The sequence below is a fragment of the Equus caballus genome, chromosome 22 (genome assembly GCF_041296265.1).
Source record: "Equus caballus isolate H_3958 breed thoroughbred chromosome 22, TB-T2T, whole genome shotgun sequence".
Classification (NCBI taxonomy): Eukaryota; Metazoa; Chordata; class Mammalia; order Perissodactyla; family Equidae; genus Equus; species Equus caballus.
This window is the reverse complement of record NC_091705.1, coordinates 23,862,235-23,880,162: the sequence shown is the minus strand read 5'-3', so window position 1 is coordinate 23,880,162 and position 17,928 is coordinate 23,862,235. Positions and strand designations below refer to the sequence as shown.

Sequence of the window (17,928 nt, the reverse complement as noted above, 5' to 3'; positions counted from 1 at the left end):
GCCAGCGCAGAGGACTGTTTTTAAAGTTTTTTCTGGAAGCTGGGTGTCCAGGTCAGTGCCCGTTGGAGGGAGGGTCAGAGCTCCCTGGGTGTGAGGGCCGCAGGAGACTCCCAGCCACCAGCCTTCCTGCTTCCCTCCTTCAGGGAGGGGAAATGGCCCAGGCTGCTTGGTGCAAACTCACAGAGCCACTCCCTCCTGCTCCCCTACATCCTGCCAGCCACCTCCCAGCAGCAGGAAGTGAGATCCCCGTCAGCCTGCCCGGCCAACAGGAAGAGGCCAGGATGTGGGCCCCAGTCCCCGACTCTGCTCCGGAAATCATAACTCCCACTTAACCCCTTGAGCAAGTCCCAAATTCCCACCCTCAGAGTGGCGGCAGGAGATGAAAGGTGGTCTCTTGCTCTTGCAAGTCTCTTCCTCTCTCTGAGCCTCAGTCTCCCTATCTGTAAAATGGGGAATTCTATTATGCCTGGACTTCCTCCAAACATTGCTGAACTGCTGAGAATCTGAAATAGGACAAGAAGCATTCCAAATGCCACTGAAAGAGCAAACTATCTCTGTATTCTCTGCAGTGCCCACCCGGGGCCATGAGCAGATCAAGTGCCTAGTAAATGTCAGTGGAAGTGGGTGGAAACAGGTGGACCCAGGTTCAAATATGCATGACCTTGAATGAGGTAGTTCATCTCTCGCAGCCTCAGAGTCTCGTGTCAAAAGAAGGATAATGATGGTGCTTGTCTCAGGAGGCTGCTGCAGGGAATAAATGGGAACAGAAGCATACAATGGTAATATCTATTATTAAAATTAGCTCGTGAATTAAAAAAGAGATGAGTAAAATAAAGTCCCTGCTCTCAAAGACTTAACAGTTGCGGGAAATAAAATTCATCTCTTTTGAACCACCTCCAGCTGACTGGCAGGGGCTGCCTGAGTGCTGTGTAGAGGATTATAAAAACCAGATCTACTCCCAGCATGAAAAAGGGATTGATTATCAATGCCTGCCATGGGACCAGAGGGGGCAATGTGGCAGCAGGTGTACAGTGCATATGCTGACCCTGATCTGCTCAGAGAGAAAGACGTAGAAGCAGAGAACTTTGATACAAGGCAAGCGACCTGTTGCGGAAGGCACAATCAGGAGCCATTCACCAAGACCGTGGCAGTCAAGCCAAGCCTTGAAGGGCATATGGAAGGAAGGTCACTCCAGGCAGAGGGAACAGCTTGAGCAAACACACACGGTGTGTGAGTTGCGATGTTTTTGGCTGCGAAGAATAGACTATCTGATCAAAGTTGGCTTAGACAACAAGGAAAATTTATTCTCTCTCAAGGTAAGCAGTCCAATGGTGATTTCAGGGCTGGTTAATCGAGCAGCTCAAAAATGGAATCAAGTTACGTACATTTTCTGCTTTAATGCTGCAATAGGCTGAACTGTGTCTCCCAAAATTTGTATGTTGAAGCCCTAACACCCAGTACCTCAGAATGAGACTGTTTTTGGAGATAAGGCCTTTAAAGAGGTGATTAAGTTAAAATGAGGCTGTAGAGTGGGCTGTAATCTAGTCTGGTGTCCTTCTAAGAAGAAGAAATTTTGGGGCCGGCCCGGTGGCACAGCAGTTAAGTGCACACGTTCCGCTTTGGCAGCCTGGGGTTCTCCAGTTTGGATCCCAGTTTGGACATGGCACCACTTGGCAAAAGCCATGCTGTGGTAGGTGTCCCACAAAGAAAGTAGAGGAAGATGGGCATGGATATTAGCTCAGGGCCAGTCTTCCTGAGCAAAAAAGAGGAGGACTGGCAGCAGATGTTAGTTCAGGGCTAATCTTCCTCAAAAAAAAAAAAAAAGAAGAAGAAGAAATTTGGACACCCAGAGAGGCAACAGGGGTGCGCACGTGAGGAAGACTGGCCCTGAGTTAACATCTGTGCCCATCTTCCTCTACTTTATTTGTGGGACACCTACCATAGCATGGCTTGCCAAGCCGTGCCAAACCATGCTGTGCCATGTCCACACCCAGGATCTGAACCCGCAGACTCCGGGCCACCACCGAAGCAGAACATGCGACATGCGAACTTAACTGCTGACACCTTGATCTTGGATTTCTAGCCTCCAGAATTGTGAGAAAATAAATTTCCGTTAAGTCAGCCAGTCTGTGGTATTCTGTTACAGCAGCCCTAGCAAACCAGCCCAGCTGGTGAGAGGGCGGCCGTGGCTTTAGGAGTAATGCATACATGACGCCATCCATCATCAGCCTGCTTTTGATGCCAGCAACCCTGGATGAGGCCAAGGGTTTCCCATCTCCTGCGTCTTTTTATTGTGAAGGAAAATCTTTCCCAGAGATTCTTCAAAAGACTTCCCTTAGGAATCTAGGAGCCAGATGTATTAGGCAGGATGTATTTCGGCTGTAACAAAGGCCCAAATAACAGTGGCTTAAACATGATAGTAGTTTCTCTCTTCCATTACATAAGCAATCCAGGGCAGGTACGGCAGCTCCATGTGTCCCGGACCCAGGGGCTTCCTGTCTTGTTGCTCCACCATACCAAGGTTTTGCTCTCAACTTCAAGATGGCTCTCCACACAGCTGCAGTCCAGTAAGTAGGAAGGGTAAACCCAGCCAGGGGTGAGCACAACTCCTCCCCTTAAAGGGAGGGATGATCTGCAAGTAGCACAAAGTTCTACTGCTCATATTCCAATTGACCAGAACTTGTTTCCATGGCAATGCCTAAATTGCAAAGGAGGCTGGGAAATGTAGTCTTCTATTCTGGGTGGCCATGTGCCCAGGTAAAAATCACCTTGTAGAAAAAAGGGAGCATGGATACTGGAGACACATGGCAGTCTCTGCCTTACAGATTTGGGTCACATGCCCCTGCCTCCACCAATCCTCAGTCAGGGGAATGATCTTGGACCAATGGTTCCCAAGCTTGGGTGGATATCCGAATCACCTGGGAGGCTTATGAGAACTTGCTGCTCCTGAATTGGCTGATTGGGTAGGTCTGGGGGGTGGAACCTGAGAATCAGCATTTCTACCAAGTTCCCTGGTGCTACTGGTCTGGGGATCACATTTTGAGATCCACTGTCTTAGGCCAATTGTGACTTGCGTCCTGGAGCCAGGTGGGGCGCTACATTCCCTGAGCGCTTGGGCTGGTGGCCCCTAGGGATTGGGGTTCCACCTGCACGAAAGAATAGTGAGAAAGGCCCATGGGTGGCAGCCAGGGGAGGCTCACAGATACAGGGAGATGGGTGGTTTGGAGAGGCTATGAGGGCCGGGCGGGGTAATGTTGGAGAGGAGGCTCAAGAGGTACTTTGGGCCCAGGTTGTGAAAAGGCAGCATCAGGCAAAGGGTTTGCCCTTTATCCTGAAGGCCCAGGGGAGCCATGGGAAGTTCCAAAGCAAGGAAATGTCATGATCAGGTTTGTGGGAAGAGGCATTCAAGCAGTAGTCCTCAAAGTGAGGTCTTCAGACCCCTTGTGCCAGAATCCCCTGGAGAACCTTTAAAATGCAGATTCCCAGGCATGCTCTGTACACTGGTTATGGAGATGGAAATCTGCATTTAAAACAAGCCCCACTGAGGGCCGGCCTGGTGGCGCAGCAGTTAAGTTCGCATGTCGCATGTTCTGCTTCGGTGGTGGCCCGGAGTCTGCGGGTTCAGATCCTGGGTGTGGACATGGCACAGCATGGTTTGGCACGGCTTGGCAAGCCATGCTATGGTAGGTGTCCCACATATAAAGTAGAGGAAGATGGGCACAGATGTTAACTCAGGGCCAGTCTTCCTCAGCAAAAAGAGGAGGATTGGCGGCAGATGTTAGCTCAGGGCTGATCTTCCTCAAAAAAAACCAAACAACAACAACAAGCCCCCTGGCCCCCAGGTGATTCAGAGGCACCTTGAAGTTTGAGAACCACTGGATTAGAGGGTGGAGACCCTGGAGGCAGGGAGACCTGTCAGGGGCAATGCTTGTTTTATATCTTTCTTGTTCAGCGTTCCTAGAACAGTGTCTGGCACATAGTAGGCACTCAATAAATATTTGTTTTAATGGAGTTAGGAACTTCAGTCTGGTTCCTGATTTTTGTCATGGACTCATTCTGTGACCTCTGGCAAGTCTGTCCCCACCCCCCAACTCTCTTTTTTCCTTATCTGTAAAGTGAAGAGTTTGGAGATAATCCCTAAAAACCTTTGGCCCTGAGATTTTGGTTGATTGATGGAGGCTCTGTCCAATCAACAGGGAACTTTGTGTAATGGCCTGTCCTCTCCCAACCAAATACCTCTGTCTCTTAAAGGAACCACAGGGATTGTGGCAGAGGGTATCCTTCCTCCCCGCTCCCTCCTTCCTCATCTTCCTGTGGCCCAGAACAGCCAACACAATGGGACACAAACAGCACGTACTGAAATGACTTTTAATATCTCATGTCGCAGCAAAATTAAAAATATACAAAAAGTTTGTGGTGTACAAAAGAGTCTCAGTACAGAAGCCCCAGCTTGGAGCCCCCTCCCCCTCCTGGGGGAAGCGCAGAGGGGTGAGCGGGGGTGGGACTGAGGATGGCACAGATGTAGTCAATACCAGGAGGTGGGCCAGGAACAGGAGCAGAAGTGGGCAGGGGTGGGGGCCAATTAGGGATGGAAGAATCCCCCGGATTTGTGCTGAGGGAGGGAAATCAGCCCCTCAGGCATGGCTAGTGGTTCCTGGAGTGGGAGAACAAGTGGAAGAGGGGCATCAGGGCTGGGGGTGTTCTGGTGGGACCCCAAAGGACCTGGGCTCTGGCCCCACCCAGCCACCAACTCGTTTTGTGACCTTGAGCAGGCTGCCTCGCTGGGCCTTCCCCTTCAGTGAAACAGACGCTGGATGATTAAACCACTGATTCGCACCTGGGTGGAGGCAGGAATGGGGGCCCACTGAGTGCTCTTGAGAACTGTGTATTGAACATTCCAATAGAATACAGAGACTGCCCCTCCCTCAAGCCCTAGAAGCCAACATGCGGCCTCGAAATTTATCTGCAATCAGAAGATCCACTTGAGTTAATTCAATGTGGGAAAATTAATTATTCTTCAAGAAGTGAGGCCTGTTTGGGAGAAAAATCTCCCAAACTATAGGATCCTCAGGGGTGAACATAGTAAGAGGGAGCTCTGGGAATCCTTCCCCTCCCTTCCAGCTGTTTTATGACTGGTTTGGAAAACCAAGGGGGTTTTAGGGGCTGTGTTTACATGAGGCCTTCCCAGGTTTGGGTGGGTTAGCCCAGTGAAGACAGGCCCGGTTTGGATTCTGGGATTTGGGCGAAAGAAAGATGGAGGAATAGCCTTTTCCCACTTGGTGCCTGTCTCACCTCCTTTGGTCTCAGGCTAACCCTCCACTGGGATTATTGCAGGTTCCCCAGGGCCCCCACCCCTCAGCCTGGCCTGGGGGTGCCCTTACAATGATTGTGCATAGAATAAAGGCCAGGGTTGCTGGGGAGAGGGCACCCCCTCCTTGCCGTGAGAAGGGAAGGGTGGATGAGGCCAGGCATGAGAGGATCACCCTCTACCCCCTGGGAGTTTTCTGCCTCTAGGAACCATGCCAGCCCTGGACCCGGCCTTCTTTCTCACTTCCACAATTTCCTGCTCTTCCTCCCCTCACCTGCAGAAATGAAGAACCCAGGAATGTGCTAGCCCCTCCCCAACCAGAGTGGCACAATACAGTCCCTTGTCCCAGCCCCAGGGTCTCAGAAGCCTCTGGTTGGGAAGAGGGAACATAGGCCCCATCCCCACGGCTGCCCATGTGGCTTGGCACTCAGTCCCTTTCACTGAGACATCACAAAGCACGTTAGTACAGAAATTGACAGCTCCTCCCCGCCCCCACCCCAATGTGGTCTCCAGCTTTATCTGGGAGGGAGACAGCAGCCGAAGAGTGGCAGCGGCCAGCACAGGATGGGGGCAGCTGGGTCCTGGCTTTCAGTCCTCATCCTGTACCTGGATTCTCCTCCCACCCAATGCGCTTTCCTCTTAACCAGGGTCCCCCAAACTGGAGAAGACCTCAGCCCCTAAACTGCCCGCCTCAGGCACTGCGGGGCTGTAGCCCTTATCAGATGATGATTTCCAAACCAGGGACCCTGTGGACGCCCAGACCTCCCTCCCCTTTTAGCTGAGAGAGCAGTGGGCCTGTTCTCAGGTGGCCAGGTAGACAGGGTTTAGAATTGGACTAGAAAAGTCTCAGAGGGAGCCAGAGCCCCTGTCCTTGACTTCCTCAGAGGGGTTTCTGGACTCTGCAGTAGAACCTTTTTAATATTCTGAACCAGAGGTTTCAAACTGGTGGCCCATGGGCCAAATATGAGTATTCGGTTTGGCCAGCACAGGGTTTTTCAAAAATTTGAATTTTAGGGCCTATGGGCGGGTCGTGTACTCCCCTGTTTGCCACAGTCCTCACCACTCCCTATTGTCTAGCACCTCCACTTCTTTCACTTTTATTACCTGAAGGTATTTGAATTTGCAACCCATGCACCCCCCTGCCCCAGAAAATCTTCCCCACCCTGCCTGAGGTTTCTGTGAATGCCAAGCCCAGCTGAGCTCCAAGGGAAGGCCCTGTGGAACTTCAGCACTTAGGAGGGCACTGGGGGCTGCCAGGCAAGATCTTCCCTGGATACTCCCAGCTTCCTTGGCCCTTACCTCAAGATCTGGACATTCCTCAGGCCTCACCTCCCTGCCTTCTGCTTTCCCTGACTCTCATGGGTGACACAACTCTGTGGGACACAGATGTAGCAGGGAGCTGGCTGGGGGTAAGGCAGGTTTAGGGGAGACAGAAGGATGAGGCAGATGAGAGGAGGGGACCAAGAAAGTCTTCCTTGTCAGGGAGCCCCCTGCTGGGGAGGGGTGGAGAGCTGTGCTGTCCAACCAGGGTGACAGTTACAAGGCACGTGGTAATCAGTGCATGGAAGAGCGATGAGAGGGGTGTGGTGCCTGGAGAGGGTTGGGGAGCACAGTCAGCAGCCTTGGGGATCAGTCAAGAAAACTGGGAGACAGAAGTCTGTCCTGGGAATGGGGACAAGTTCTCCTAGGAGTAGAGATACTGAAGGAAGGGCAGAGCCTGACATATTTGGTCCTGTTTTCTTCTATTCTTGGCAAAATTAAGACAGACCCAACTACCTCTCATTCCCAGGAAAAGCCTAACTCTACCACTGACTTCCTGTGTGATGTTGAGCAAGTCTCTGGCCCTCTCTGGGCCTTCATTTCTCCTCTATAGTAGATGTAGAGGGCAGCTTTCTTAGGGGGCCCCAAGGGCCCCTCTGGGCTGTGGTTCTGGAATCTTCTCTCACTGCAGGGACCCTGTAGGGATCCTGGGGAGGACTGAGCAGCCAGGCTGGGGCAGGGGACAGGGAATGAATGGGGAGCAGGAGGCAGGAACCCGGGGGGTCCAATCCTAGCAGGGGGGAGAGAATGGCTGAGGTAGATTGTGTCACAGAAAGGAAAACCAAACAACAGCTCGAATGGATGGCGCCCCTTCCTCACACTGACTTCTCTATTCCAGTGAAACGAGGGGACTGGCAGGGACCGGATGAAGTGGAGGACAGGCCAGTGGAGAGGGGGACCTCAGGCCTGGGAGGGATGGGGTCCTGAGCTCCTGGGTGTATGTGGGGGGTCCTTATGGGGCTGAGCTCTTTCCTGAGGGTGAGGCAGGAGAAGGTGCCTGCAGCCCTCTCCTCCGGCCCTTTAGCCACAGAGCCCTCTGACTGTTGCCGTTTCCCGTGCTCAGATGTCCTTGCAGGCAGAGGCCCTGAGGGAAGGTTTTGTAGGATGAGAATGTGGTGGGTGGGGATGGAATAAGGTCCAAAAATGTGGCCCTGGCTTCCCCAAGAGCCTGAAGCCACGCCTCAGCCTGCCAGCTCTGCCTCCTCGTTCCTATTCCCTGGTTCCCTGGGCATCTCCTGGAGCTGTAAGGACTCCCAGCTCCTGGGGAGGAGATTTTTAACAGTTCCTTCTAGGATGCTGGAGAATGGGGCAGCCGGATGGGCCATTCTAGGACACTGGGGAGTAAAACAACTTGCCATGGGTGACCCTCATGTCATCCCTGAGCCTCAGTTTCCTCCTCTGAAAGATGGGTTGATAACACCTCTCTTGTAGGGATGTTTCAAGCAGGGGGGCATTTAAGAGAAACCACATGGGGTGAAAACTCCTGGCACAGTCCGCCCTGGAGAAACGATCAGCAGGATCTGGGACCACATCCTCAATGCTCCCACCTTTGACGTGTGGGTCACTGGCCATGGAATCCAGTCTCTGAAGACAGATTTGGGCAGAGGACAAGGAGGACAGTTGAAGCCACCAGAGGGGGTCTGGGTCAGCCTTGGGCTTCCCCCACCACCCAGCACCTTCAGGCCTGGTTCCTGAGGCTTCTTAGAGATCAGAGAAGTAGGAGAAAGAAGGAAAAGCATTCTTGGCGCATTGGTGAGAGGATGCACACACCATCTCGGCCTGTGTGGGGGTCTGTGCAGTTGCCTGTGTGCCAGGGGGTGAGGTGACTTGCGTCACGGGTGTGATGTGTGCTTGTGTATATGTGTGAATGGGGGCAGTCCTGCCCTCTCTGCCTTTGGGGTCAACTTGCACCCTGAGCATGGCCCCATCCCTGCATCCTCAGCAAATTCACTGTCACCCGTCACTATCTGATGGGACAGCCAGGAGTCTGGGACCTCATGAGACTAGCCACTACTCTGGGCCTCAGTTTCCCATCTATAACCCAAGGGAGGCTGAATCAGAGAGGGCTAAGTGCCCCTCCAATTTGCATAGTCTAGGACTCTCATGGTCCACCTCATGCCCACCCCAGGTCTACATCTGTCCTTAACATCACCAGCTGTGCCCTTGCAGTGAACGCACCTAGGTTGGCCTGGGGGTGTGGGAACATGGCGGGGGGAGGGTGCGGGGGGACAGGTTCCAAGCTCTGCTTAGAGGCTCTGTCGCCTCACCCTACAGAACCCCTACTCCCATACTCCCCCACCCTATTCAGGACTGGTTGTCCCAAGTGGAGAGGGGGGCCCTGGGTGGGTGGTCTCATGGGCACCCGAGGATGTTCAGGCCCTGGGAATGGAGGGTTGTCAGGTGTGAGGGAAAACAAATCAGTTTTCCATCTGCCGCCCCAGGAAGCTGCATCTGCAGGGTGGTTGAGAGCCGAGATTCATGTCACATCCCCAGAGCTAATTTTTTCCAGCTGGAAACCACTTGGCAGTTGAAATGGCTCAGGTGTTCTGAGGATGATTTCCTTTTGGGAAGGTGGCTGTGGAGCAAGGTGGACAGGGGCACAGAACTCCTATAAACCCCAGAAGTCTAGAACTGGGATACCCATTCCTAGAATGTTCCACTCGTGTGTGGTTCTAGAGCCCCCTCCCCCACCATTATGGCAGGAGCTTCAATCCTCCAGAGCAGAGCAGCAGCGCTCCAGTGCCCTCACCCTTTAAACAGAATCCAGATCAGAGTGACTCCCTCAGGGATGTCCTCTCCCTAGGACGTTTTATCAGTGATGTGTTCTAGAACTTAATCTAGAACCGGCAATGTCTCTCTAGAACAATTCCTCTGCTAAATGTGCTAGAACCTCATCTATAATTGAGACTAGACAGAGTATCTCCCTAGACATTTTATCTGTTGTATTCAAGACCTTTATCTAGAAGAAATGCTCTAGATGCTCATCTAGAACAAAGAATGGCTCCTCGAAACATTTCACCTGAGGTGTCTGGAACCTCATCCATAATAGAGCCCATTAACAAAAAGTGTCTCCTGAGGAGTTCACTTTGGGAACATTCTCTACACTCTGGATGGAGGGTTCCCCTCCCTCAAATCTGTGGCCCTCATGCTTCTGCCAGCCTGGACCCCTCAGATGTCTCCGGGTTCTTTCTCCTGTCCAGCTCCAGCACTGTCAGCCCCCCACCCCCAACTCCCCACCCCACCCCAACTCCCTCCTTCAATCCCCCTCTTGCCCAGGCTCCAGACTTTGGACCTCACAAGAACTGTACCAGCCTTGTCCACCAGACACTCCCACCTCACCCCTCATCTTCCTTCCATGGCCTCCTCCCTCCTTCTCAGAGATCACGTCCCACCACAGAGGCAGCCCACCCCCACCCCCCTGAGGAGCACAGGGCCTAGGTCATGGACCCCAGACAGTGTCCTTTCTCTGGTGGGTCCACAGGGGGTGACATGTGGGCACCTCCAGGCAGGGGAGAGGGGTGGGGCCGCCTGGCACCAGACATGAGGTGGAGGCCTCCATGAAGCGGGTCAGCTCACGAGGAGTGTAGCACCAGTTGATTCCCTGGGCCCTGGTTCTGGGGAGTTTTGGAAATGGGCCACAGGGCTGAAAACAGGGCCTAGGTCTGGGGCCTCCACAGGCTGCCCCCTCCCCTGAAAGAACCCAATGGTGGGGCCACTCTACCCTTGGACCAACAGATCCACTCCCCCTTAGCCTGGTGGCCCTGAAATTCTGGGCTCAACACTGTGGTCGATGTGGGGTCAGCCAAAGCTTGTCCCTTTTTGGGGGGGCTGTGGCCTACACCGTGGTCTCGTACTCCAGCAGCTCCTGGGAGATCCCCACGCTCCGGTACTGCAACCGGGGTGTGCTGGGTGAGGAGTACTCCAGCGCCAAAATGGTCTTCCGGAGCCGGCGGTCAATAAAGTGAGCATCCCACGCAGGGTACTTCTTACGAGGCAGGTCAATCCGAATGACAGGCCCCTCTGTCCGCAAGGTGCGGGCCACTGGTGTGGGAGGCAAGCCAGGCCGCACCTGGAAGACAGGTGGCGTGGGGGTCCCGGCACGCTCGCCTCCCACTGAGGCCCCTTCCCGCTCCGCGCCTGTAGTCCTCGGCAGGGACCTCGGGGGACTGGTGACAGCATCGGCTGGTGGGCCGCAGGGCCCTGGGGACTCAGGGCAGATGCAGCCTGGTGCCTGGGTACCCAGCATGGGCCCGTTGGGGTGCAGGAGACAGTAGTAGACACACATGAAGAATATGCCCAGCGCGAAGCTGGAGGCCACCACACAGACCAGGATAAGTGAGCGAAAGTCGGTGGCGAAGTTGCGGCTGGAGTACCAGAAGCCGGTGAGCGCGGCGTTCTCCAGCAGGATGATGCAGTAGTAGAGGGTCATGCGGCGGCGGCTGCGGCCCTCCTTGACGTTGAACCAGCAGAAGATGTAGATGATGCCCACCACCATGTTGTAGATGATCTCTTCCCACTTGGACATGCAGAAGTCTGTCTCACCCTGGATGACCCAGAAGGTCATGACGCACCAGTGGGCCACAATGAAGATGCCAAAATAGAGCTTGTAGACGCTGGCGAAAAGCGCAAAGGCCAGGCTGCGGGCGGCGATGGTGAACAGGTGCCACAGCACCTGGGCCACAGCACCCTTGTAGGACAGCGGCCGCTTGTCATCCCTCGAGTCCCGCAGCACCTTCTGGTAGGAGGCCAGCGTCCAGGCCAGAGACACGAGGGAGGCGGAGGTGGAGAGGGCTGCAGAGACAGGGTGGGGGTGGGGTGGGCGGGTTAGGGGGTGGGTCTGGGTAGGGGTCTGGGGAGAGGGGGAGGGTTCTGGGTCAGGAGCTGGGTTCTGAGGAGGTGTGAGGGGAGGGTCTACAAATCAGGAGGGGTGTGAGGAGGGTCTGGGTGGGTGGTCTTCCAAAGCAATTTCTGGGGGTGAGAGGGGGCGGGACTGGGTACTTCCGCAGAGGTGGGAGCACAGAGGGAGAGGGAAGGGGGGTCATTTGGGACTCCATAATGGGCAGGTCCAGGTCTCTAGCATGGGGTGGTAGGGTTCAGGGGTCTTGGTGGGTGGGGGAAATTAGGGTCCAGGACTCTGGGAGTAGAAAAGGAGGTGAAGAGTAGGGGGGTCAGGATTAGGGCATGGAGGGGCCAGGAGGGGACTATTAGAAGCTATAGGCCACCAGGATGAGACTGGGCTGTGGAGAGGGCTGGCCAAGCTCAGCACAGCTGAGGGCATGGGAAGAAAATCCAGGGTGGGAAGAGTTTTGATTGGGGCCCAATATCCTGGGCAAGGGATCCCCAGGGAGCCAAGAGGGGGTGACAGAGTCTTTCCAGACATGGAGGGTGGGTTGGGCAGTGTCTGGGTGGGAGGACCATGGGGAGCTCCAGGGAGACTGGAGGCATGGTTTTTCTCTGTCACTGAAGGGGTTCACCTGGTCTGTGGAGTTAGGGAAGGGGCAAAGTGGGGGGTGGGTGCATGGGGACCAGGACCAGGCCTGGGCGGAGTCCCTGGGAGGTTGAAGAGCAGTAACAGGGTGGATGCACAGGCTCTCTGGAACCCTTTGGTCATTGGACAGGTCAATGAGGCAGGGAGTCCCCAGAGGGTCTGAGGTGTGGTGATAGTGTGAGGGCCTCTTTGGACTTGGCAGAAATGGGGTCTGGTCTGCCCTGGCAATGGGACGGGAGGAGGGTAGGAGGGGGGAGCGCCCGGGGCGGGGAGGCCTGAGAGGAGGAGACGGGGTGGAGGGGCCAGGTCTCTCCTAACACTGAGGGTAAGTGGGCCATTGGAGGGCACATGAGCGTCCCAGAGGCCTGGAGGGTGGTGAGAGTAGAAGGGGCGGGGCCTCCAAAACCCGGACAGTGAGCGGGCGGGGTTGGGGGAGGTTGGGGGCTACACGGGGCGTCCCCAGGGTGCCTGAAGCGGGGAGAGTGGACAAGTGGGGCCGCCAGGATACTGAAGGTGAGCGAGCCCTAAGCGGGCAGGGGCGCAGGGCATCCCCAGAGCCCTGGGGCGAGGGTGCAGGGGGCGGGGCTCACCCGGCAGCAGGTCGGGCTCGCCGCCGCGGTGCACCAGCAGGCTGAGCTGCAGCACGAGCTGCGGCGCGCTGCGCAGGAAGGTCTCCAGCAGGCGCAGCATGCTCACGTCGGCGCTCTCGAACAGCATCCGCCAGTAGAAGTGACGCCGCAGCCGCTCCCCACGCCAGCGGCTCTGCAGCCCCAGGTACATGGCGTGCAGGTACCTGCGGGAGGGACGCCGTGCTCAGGCTCCCGCGCGCTCGGCCCCCTCGCCCCCCTCCCAGCCCACCACTGGCCCCCAGCAAGAGCGAAAGGCGAGCGCGCAGTGTGTATTCCCTCGCTGCGCTGACCCTCTTTCCTCAGCTGTAAATGGGCCTACTGAAAGGATCACCTCCCCGGGCTGCTGTTGGGGAGCTCCGAATGGCCTCCTTAGCTTAAAGCACTGGCACAGAGTAAGCCCTTAATACAGCACCGTCCTCATCATTACTGCCAGGGCAGGTTGGGGCCTGCTTTCTGTGCAGGGTTCCTGACACCTCACAGCGCACTGAGCTTACCGTAGCCCTATGATTATCCCTATTTTATAGAAGAGGAAACTGAGACCCAGAGAGGTATGTCACTTGTCCAAGGTCACACAGCTAGAAAGCAGTGGAACCAGGATTCAAACCCAGGCAGCCTGGCCTCAGGGCCCATACTCTAACCATTAGGCAACACTGCCTCTCACTGTACGCCATAAGCCATAAAGAGTTCATCCACACAAAGGTTCCTTCAGGGACAGTCCCTGGTGCCAACCCCCCGTTCTGTTGCCACCAGCAGCTCCCTGGGCTGTTCTTCAGACCCACCACTGAGTGACAGTTCTCCCCACAGGGCCCAGGGAAGCTGCTCACAGATCCCCTGGCATGGAAGATTTTGCTGCTCCTCTTGGGCCTCTTCTCCTATCAAACCTCATGGCTCCAGCTGCCCTGTACAGGTCACAGATTCCAGCTCACAGCGCTCTCCCTCACCGCTGGGCCTTTGCACCTACTGTTCCCTCTGCCTGGAACAACACCCTGCCCTGTCCCCCAACCCCACCCCAGTCCCAAACCTGGATAACTCTTGCATTTCTTCCAAGGCTCACCTTTTAAACATGACTGTGTCCAGGAAGCCTCTGCTTACCACCCTCTACCTGGGGTAGGGGCCTCTCCCAGGCTTCCTGTAACCCAGCACTTGTCACAGTGGGTTGTAACTTCCTGGTTATGCATCCATCCCCCCCAGATGGTGAACTCCGTGAGGATGACTGGGTCAGCTTGCTAACTGCTGTACCTTCGGTTCTTAGCACACAGTAGGTGCTCAGTCTGTATTGGCTAAATGAATGAATTCGCACACGATCACAAGTTTGTTTAATTGCACGGAACTCTGGTAACCCTGCAGAGGGTATGGAAGGGATTCTTAAGTCCTGAGTTCAATTCCTGACTTTGCTTCTAATTTCTTGTGTGATCTTGAGCATGACCCTCTCCGAGACCTCGTTAATCCCTCCCAAGGTGGCTGTGACGATTAAATGGATGAGAAGATACTTTGTAACCCTAAAGTGCAGTGCCCATTAGGGTGACAAGAGACCTGTCCACGCAGATCTCTAGGTCTGATTTCCCCTCTGCTCTGGTTCCTCGTCCAGCAGCTCTGCCCTGGCTGTTGCAGCCACAGACCCTGCCCCTCCCAACCTCCCAATTCTCTGATTCAGGGGCAGGCATAGAGAGGGCTCCTCTAGACGTGATCGCCCCGGAAACAAGGGGGGAAAATCCCAACAGATCTAGTGACCCTATTGCCTGAATCCAAAATTGGGAAACCAGGGATTGGGGGTGGGGGGATCTATTCCCAGATGTGAAGTGCTGGCATTGCCAGGATGTTGTTTGGGGACCAACTGTATTCAACTGTGTGTTGCCAGCCCAAGGAGGAACCACAGTGCTCCCTGGAATTTGGGATCAGCAGCTACCCAGAGTTTCCCCAAATGAGTATCCTAGTCTTAGCAATGGTGTGGCCCTCTCTGGGACTCACTTTCTTATCTGCCAACAAGAGGGATGGACTTGATGACTCGGAGATCCTTCCAGACCCAAACTCGCCTCCCAAAATGTGGCTGGAAATGCCCCATTTAGGGCTCTTCTCCCCATCCCTGGGTCTTTCCAGCACAGTTGATGGTGTAGACATACCCTCAACATGACACAGTATGGGACTGGCAGCTGGGAGGGGGAAGAGGCCTGTTCCCTCAGAAGCTGACTCGAGAAATGCAAAGGCTCCTACGTCTGACTCTCCCGTCCGATGCTAGAATTCCATCAGCACTTTACACCCTCTGCTGGCATGCTTCCCAGGATAGGGAGTCCCCATGTCCTGAGGCAGGGCCTTCAGCTTCTGAGCAGCTCCAGGGCTGGGTCATGTTTCTCCTGATGAGCAGAAATTTGTCTCCCTGTATCTTCCATTCGCTGGCCCTGCCTATCCCCCACATAAGGATCCTTGCAGCCAGAATCATTCATTCACATAGCAAGTGCATTTTGACCACTTGCTATGTGCCAGGCTGTGCTCTTAAGTATCCCACAGTCCCATGGAAGAGAGACAAGATAAGAGCTGAAACAGATGCTTTAAGATGCTGTGGAACCCAGAGAACAGAGGGGTAACTTTAGCTGGGGGAGAGGGTCAGGCAAGACTTCCTGGAGGAGGAAACATTTGGTCTCAGTTTTAAAGCATGGGCAGACATTTGAAGGCCCACAGGAGGTGGAAGGGCATTCTAGGGGGAAGAACCAGCCAAGGCAAACGCATAGAGGCATAGAGGCAAGAGAGAACATGGCCTTTTAGGGGAATGGCCAGTGGTTTGCTGGGCCTGGAGGGGAGGGTTTTCACGGGCAGGGGCATAAGAAGACTAGAGGTGTGAAGGGCATCAAATTCTGGACTGAAGAGTTTATATTTTATTCTAAATCTGAATTCTATCCCAGAATCAGGGGTGATGTGATCAGCTCAGTGGCTTAGAAAGCGCACTCTGGAGGCTGGCTTGGAGGAAAGCCCGGAGAGGCTGGGATTTGGTCCAGGCCTGAAATGACAGGGCACAGAGGAGACACAGAGAGCACAGCTGAAGATGGCCAGAGGTAGGAGTCTGGGGGAGAGACCAAGATGGCTCCCAGAGCTTCTGAGGGGCCCAGAACACAGACCACCTTTCTGGGCCTCCATCTCCCCCTGACCCCATTCCTGTGGCTCTGGCTTTGAACAGGAAGGAAGGACCAGCTGGTCCAACATGAAGGGGCCTGGGGAGTTGGGGGAGGGCAACACCCTGGAAGTTTCTCTCAGGCTGGAAGACCATCTGTTTCCTGGCGCAGGTCAGCATGAGGGAGGCCCCGGCCCGGCCAGCATCCATCACCACCTGACAGGCTGCCTGCCCACCTCCCCGCCCACTCCTGCCCCCTCCTCTGCCAGCTCCAAGGCCCCACACCCCAGCTAACCGCAGACAAAGGACTCACCCAGGCCAGGGCAGCTGTGGGCTGGAGCGGGGCGGGTGGCTGGGGGACACGTGGGAAGAAAGGAGGGCTCTGAGTCCTAAGGACGTGGGGTCAGCAGGGAGTGTGGAAAGACCACACCACAGTCTGGGGATGAAAGGGCCTGAGTTCGGCCTCTGCCCCTTTTGGCAACAGGACCCAAAACTGTGGCTGTTCCTTCTAGCCGGCACTAATGCTCGCTGCCAAGGGCCTGCAAGCTTTTTATGGGCCTAGGAAAATGTTTGAGGCCTGGAAAAAAAAAATTGGCTCCAAAACACAGGGAAAAACTGCAGAATCAAAATTAATAAATGTTTAATTAAATGTCTGCAAAACAGAACACGATATCAGCCAGTCAATTGTAATTTGGCTTTTATCTGGCTATATATAATTTACATTTGATGTCTGATGTGGCTGCATTTTAATATGCTTGATAGATGTGGGGCCTATAAAGGTCTTAAAACAGCCTTGCCCAGGACGTGCAACCTAATTTCCCTGGGCCTCAGTTTTACCTTCACCAAAAAGGGGCCAGTACTCGCCATCCTGCCTACATCACAGCCACCAGGGTGAAGATCAGAAAGGCAAGATGGTAATATGCTGGGCTTGTGGGTTTCCTGCCCTGCCCTGTCCTGGACTGCTGTGTGGCCTTGGGTAGTCTCTCTGCCTCTTTGAACCTCATTTTCCTCCTTGTGAACATTTGTAAACTGTAGAGGGATGTGCATATAGAGAGAGAGAGCATATGCTAGGTGGAGGCCTCTGGCTCTCCTGATCACCAAGTAGCCCCTCTTGAAACCTCCTCCAGGAAGCCTACCCTATTCCACTCCATTTGAAAGGAAGTTGGAAGAAGCTAATCTTTTTTTCTTTTTTTTTAAAGGAAGATTAGTCCTGAGCTAACTACTGCCAATCCTTCTCTTTTTGCTGAGGAAGACTGGCCCTGAGCTAACATCCGTGCCCATCTTCCTTTACTTTATACGTGGGACACCTACCACAGCATGGCTTTTGCCAAGTGGTGCCATGTCTGCACCTGGGATCCGAACCGGCGAACCCCGGGCTGCTGAGAAGCGGAACATGCGCACTTAACCGCTGGGCCACCGGGCCAACCCTGGAAGAAGCTGAGCTTTACCACAAATGGGACCGATATCACCCAGAGAAGGATGCTCCATTTCAGGGAAAGGAATCCAGACGTGGGGGTCTGCTCTTCTTCAAAACGCATCCCCAGGCTGTCCATTCTCTCCACTGCCACCACTCTGGTCCTGGCCATCGTCATCTTTTGGCTTCTTGGTGGGCTCTCTGCCTCCATTCCTGCCCCTCTGCAGTCCATTCTCCACATGGCAACCAGTGGGGTATTTTTAAAATCTGTCACATCATGTCATTCTCCTTCCCCAAACCTTCCAAGGGCCTCCCATCACACTTGGAACAAAATCCAAGCTTCTCCTTTTGGCTTGCAGGCCTTAAACCATCTGGCCCTGCCTGTTTCTCTCTCCTCATCTCAGACTTCTTTTCCTTTTGTTCCCAGCACTCCAGATGCCCTGGGGGTTCCTGGAACCCAGTGAAACTTGTTCCTGACCCAGGACCTTTGCACATGCCACTTGCTCTGCCTGGAACCCCCCTTCCCCAGATCCTCCTGTGGCTGGCTCCTCACCAGCTCCAGCATCACCTTCTCAGAGAAGCCTTTCAGGCCACCCATCGCATGTCATCCCCTCCACCTTTGTCAAATCACTCTTGTCTACCACATTGCCCTGTCTTATTTTCTTC

General features: G+C 54.6%; 1 protein-coding gene across 1 annotated transcript in view; it reads right to left on the bottom strand.

The window, feature by feature from the left end:
- Positions 1-4,349: 4,349 nt before the first annotated feature.
- XKR7 (XK related 7) overlaps positions 4,350-17,928 on the bottom strand; it is a 29,161-nt gene continuing 15,582 nt past the window's right edge. Inside the window, exons 2-3 of the mRNA XM_023626297.2 lie at positions 12,707-12,909; positions 4,350-11,419 (exon numbers count right to left, since the gene is read on the bottom strand). Coding sequence (XP_023482065.2) covers positions 10,464-11,419; positions 12,707-12,909 — 1,159 coding nt within the window. The 3' untranslated portion in view covers positions 4,350-10,463. The remainder of the gene's footprint in view (positions 11,420-12,706; positions 12,910-17,928) is intronic.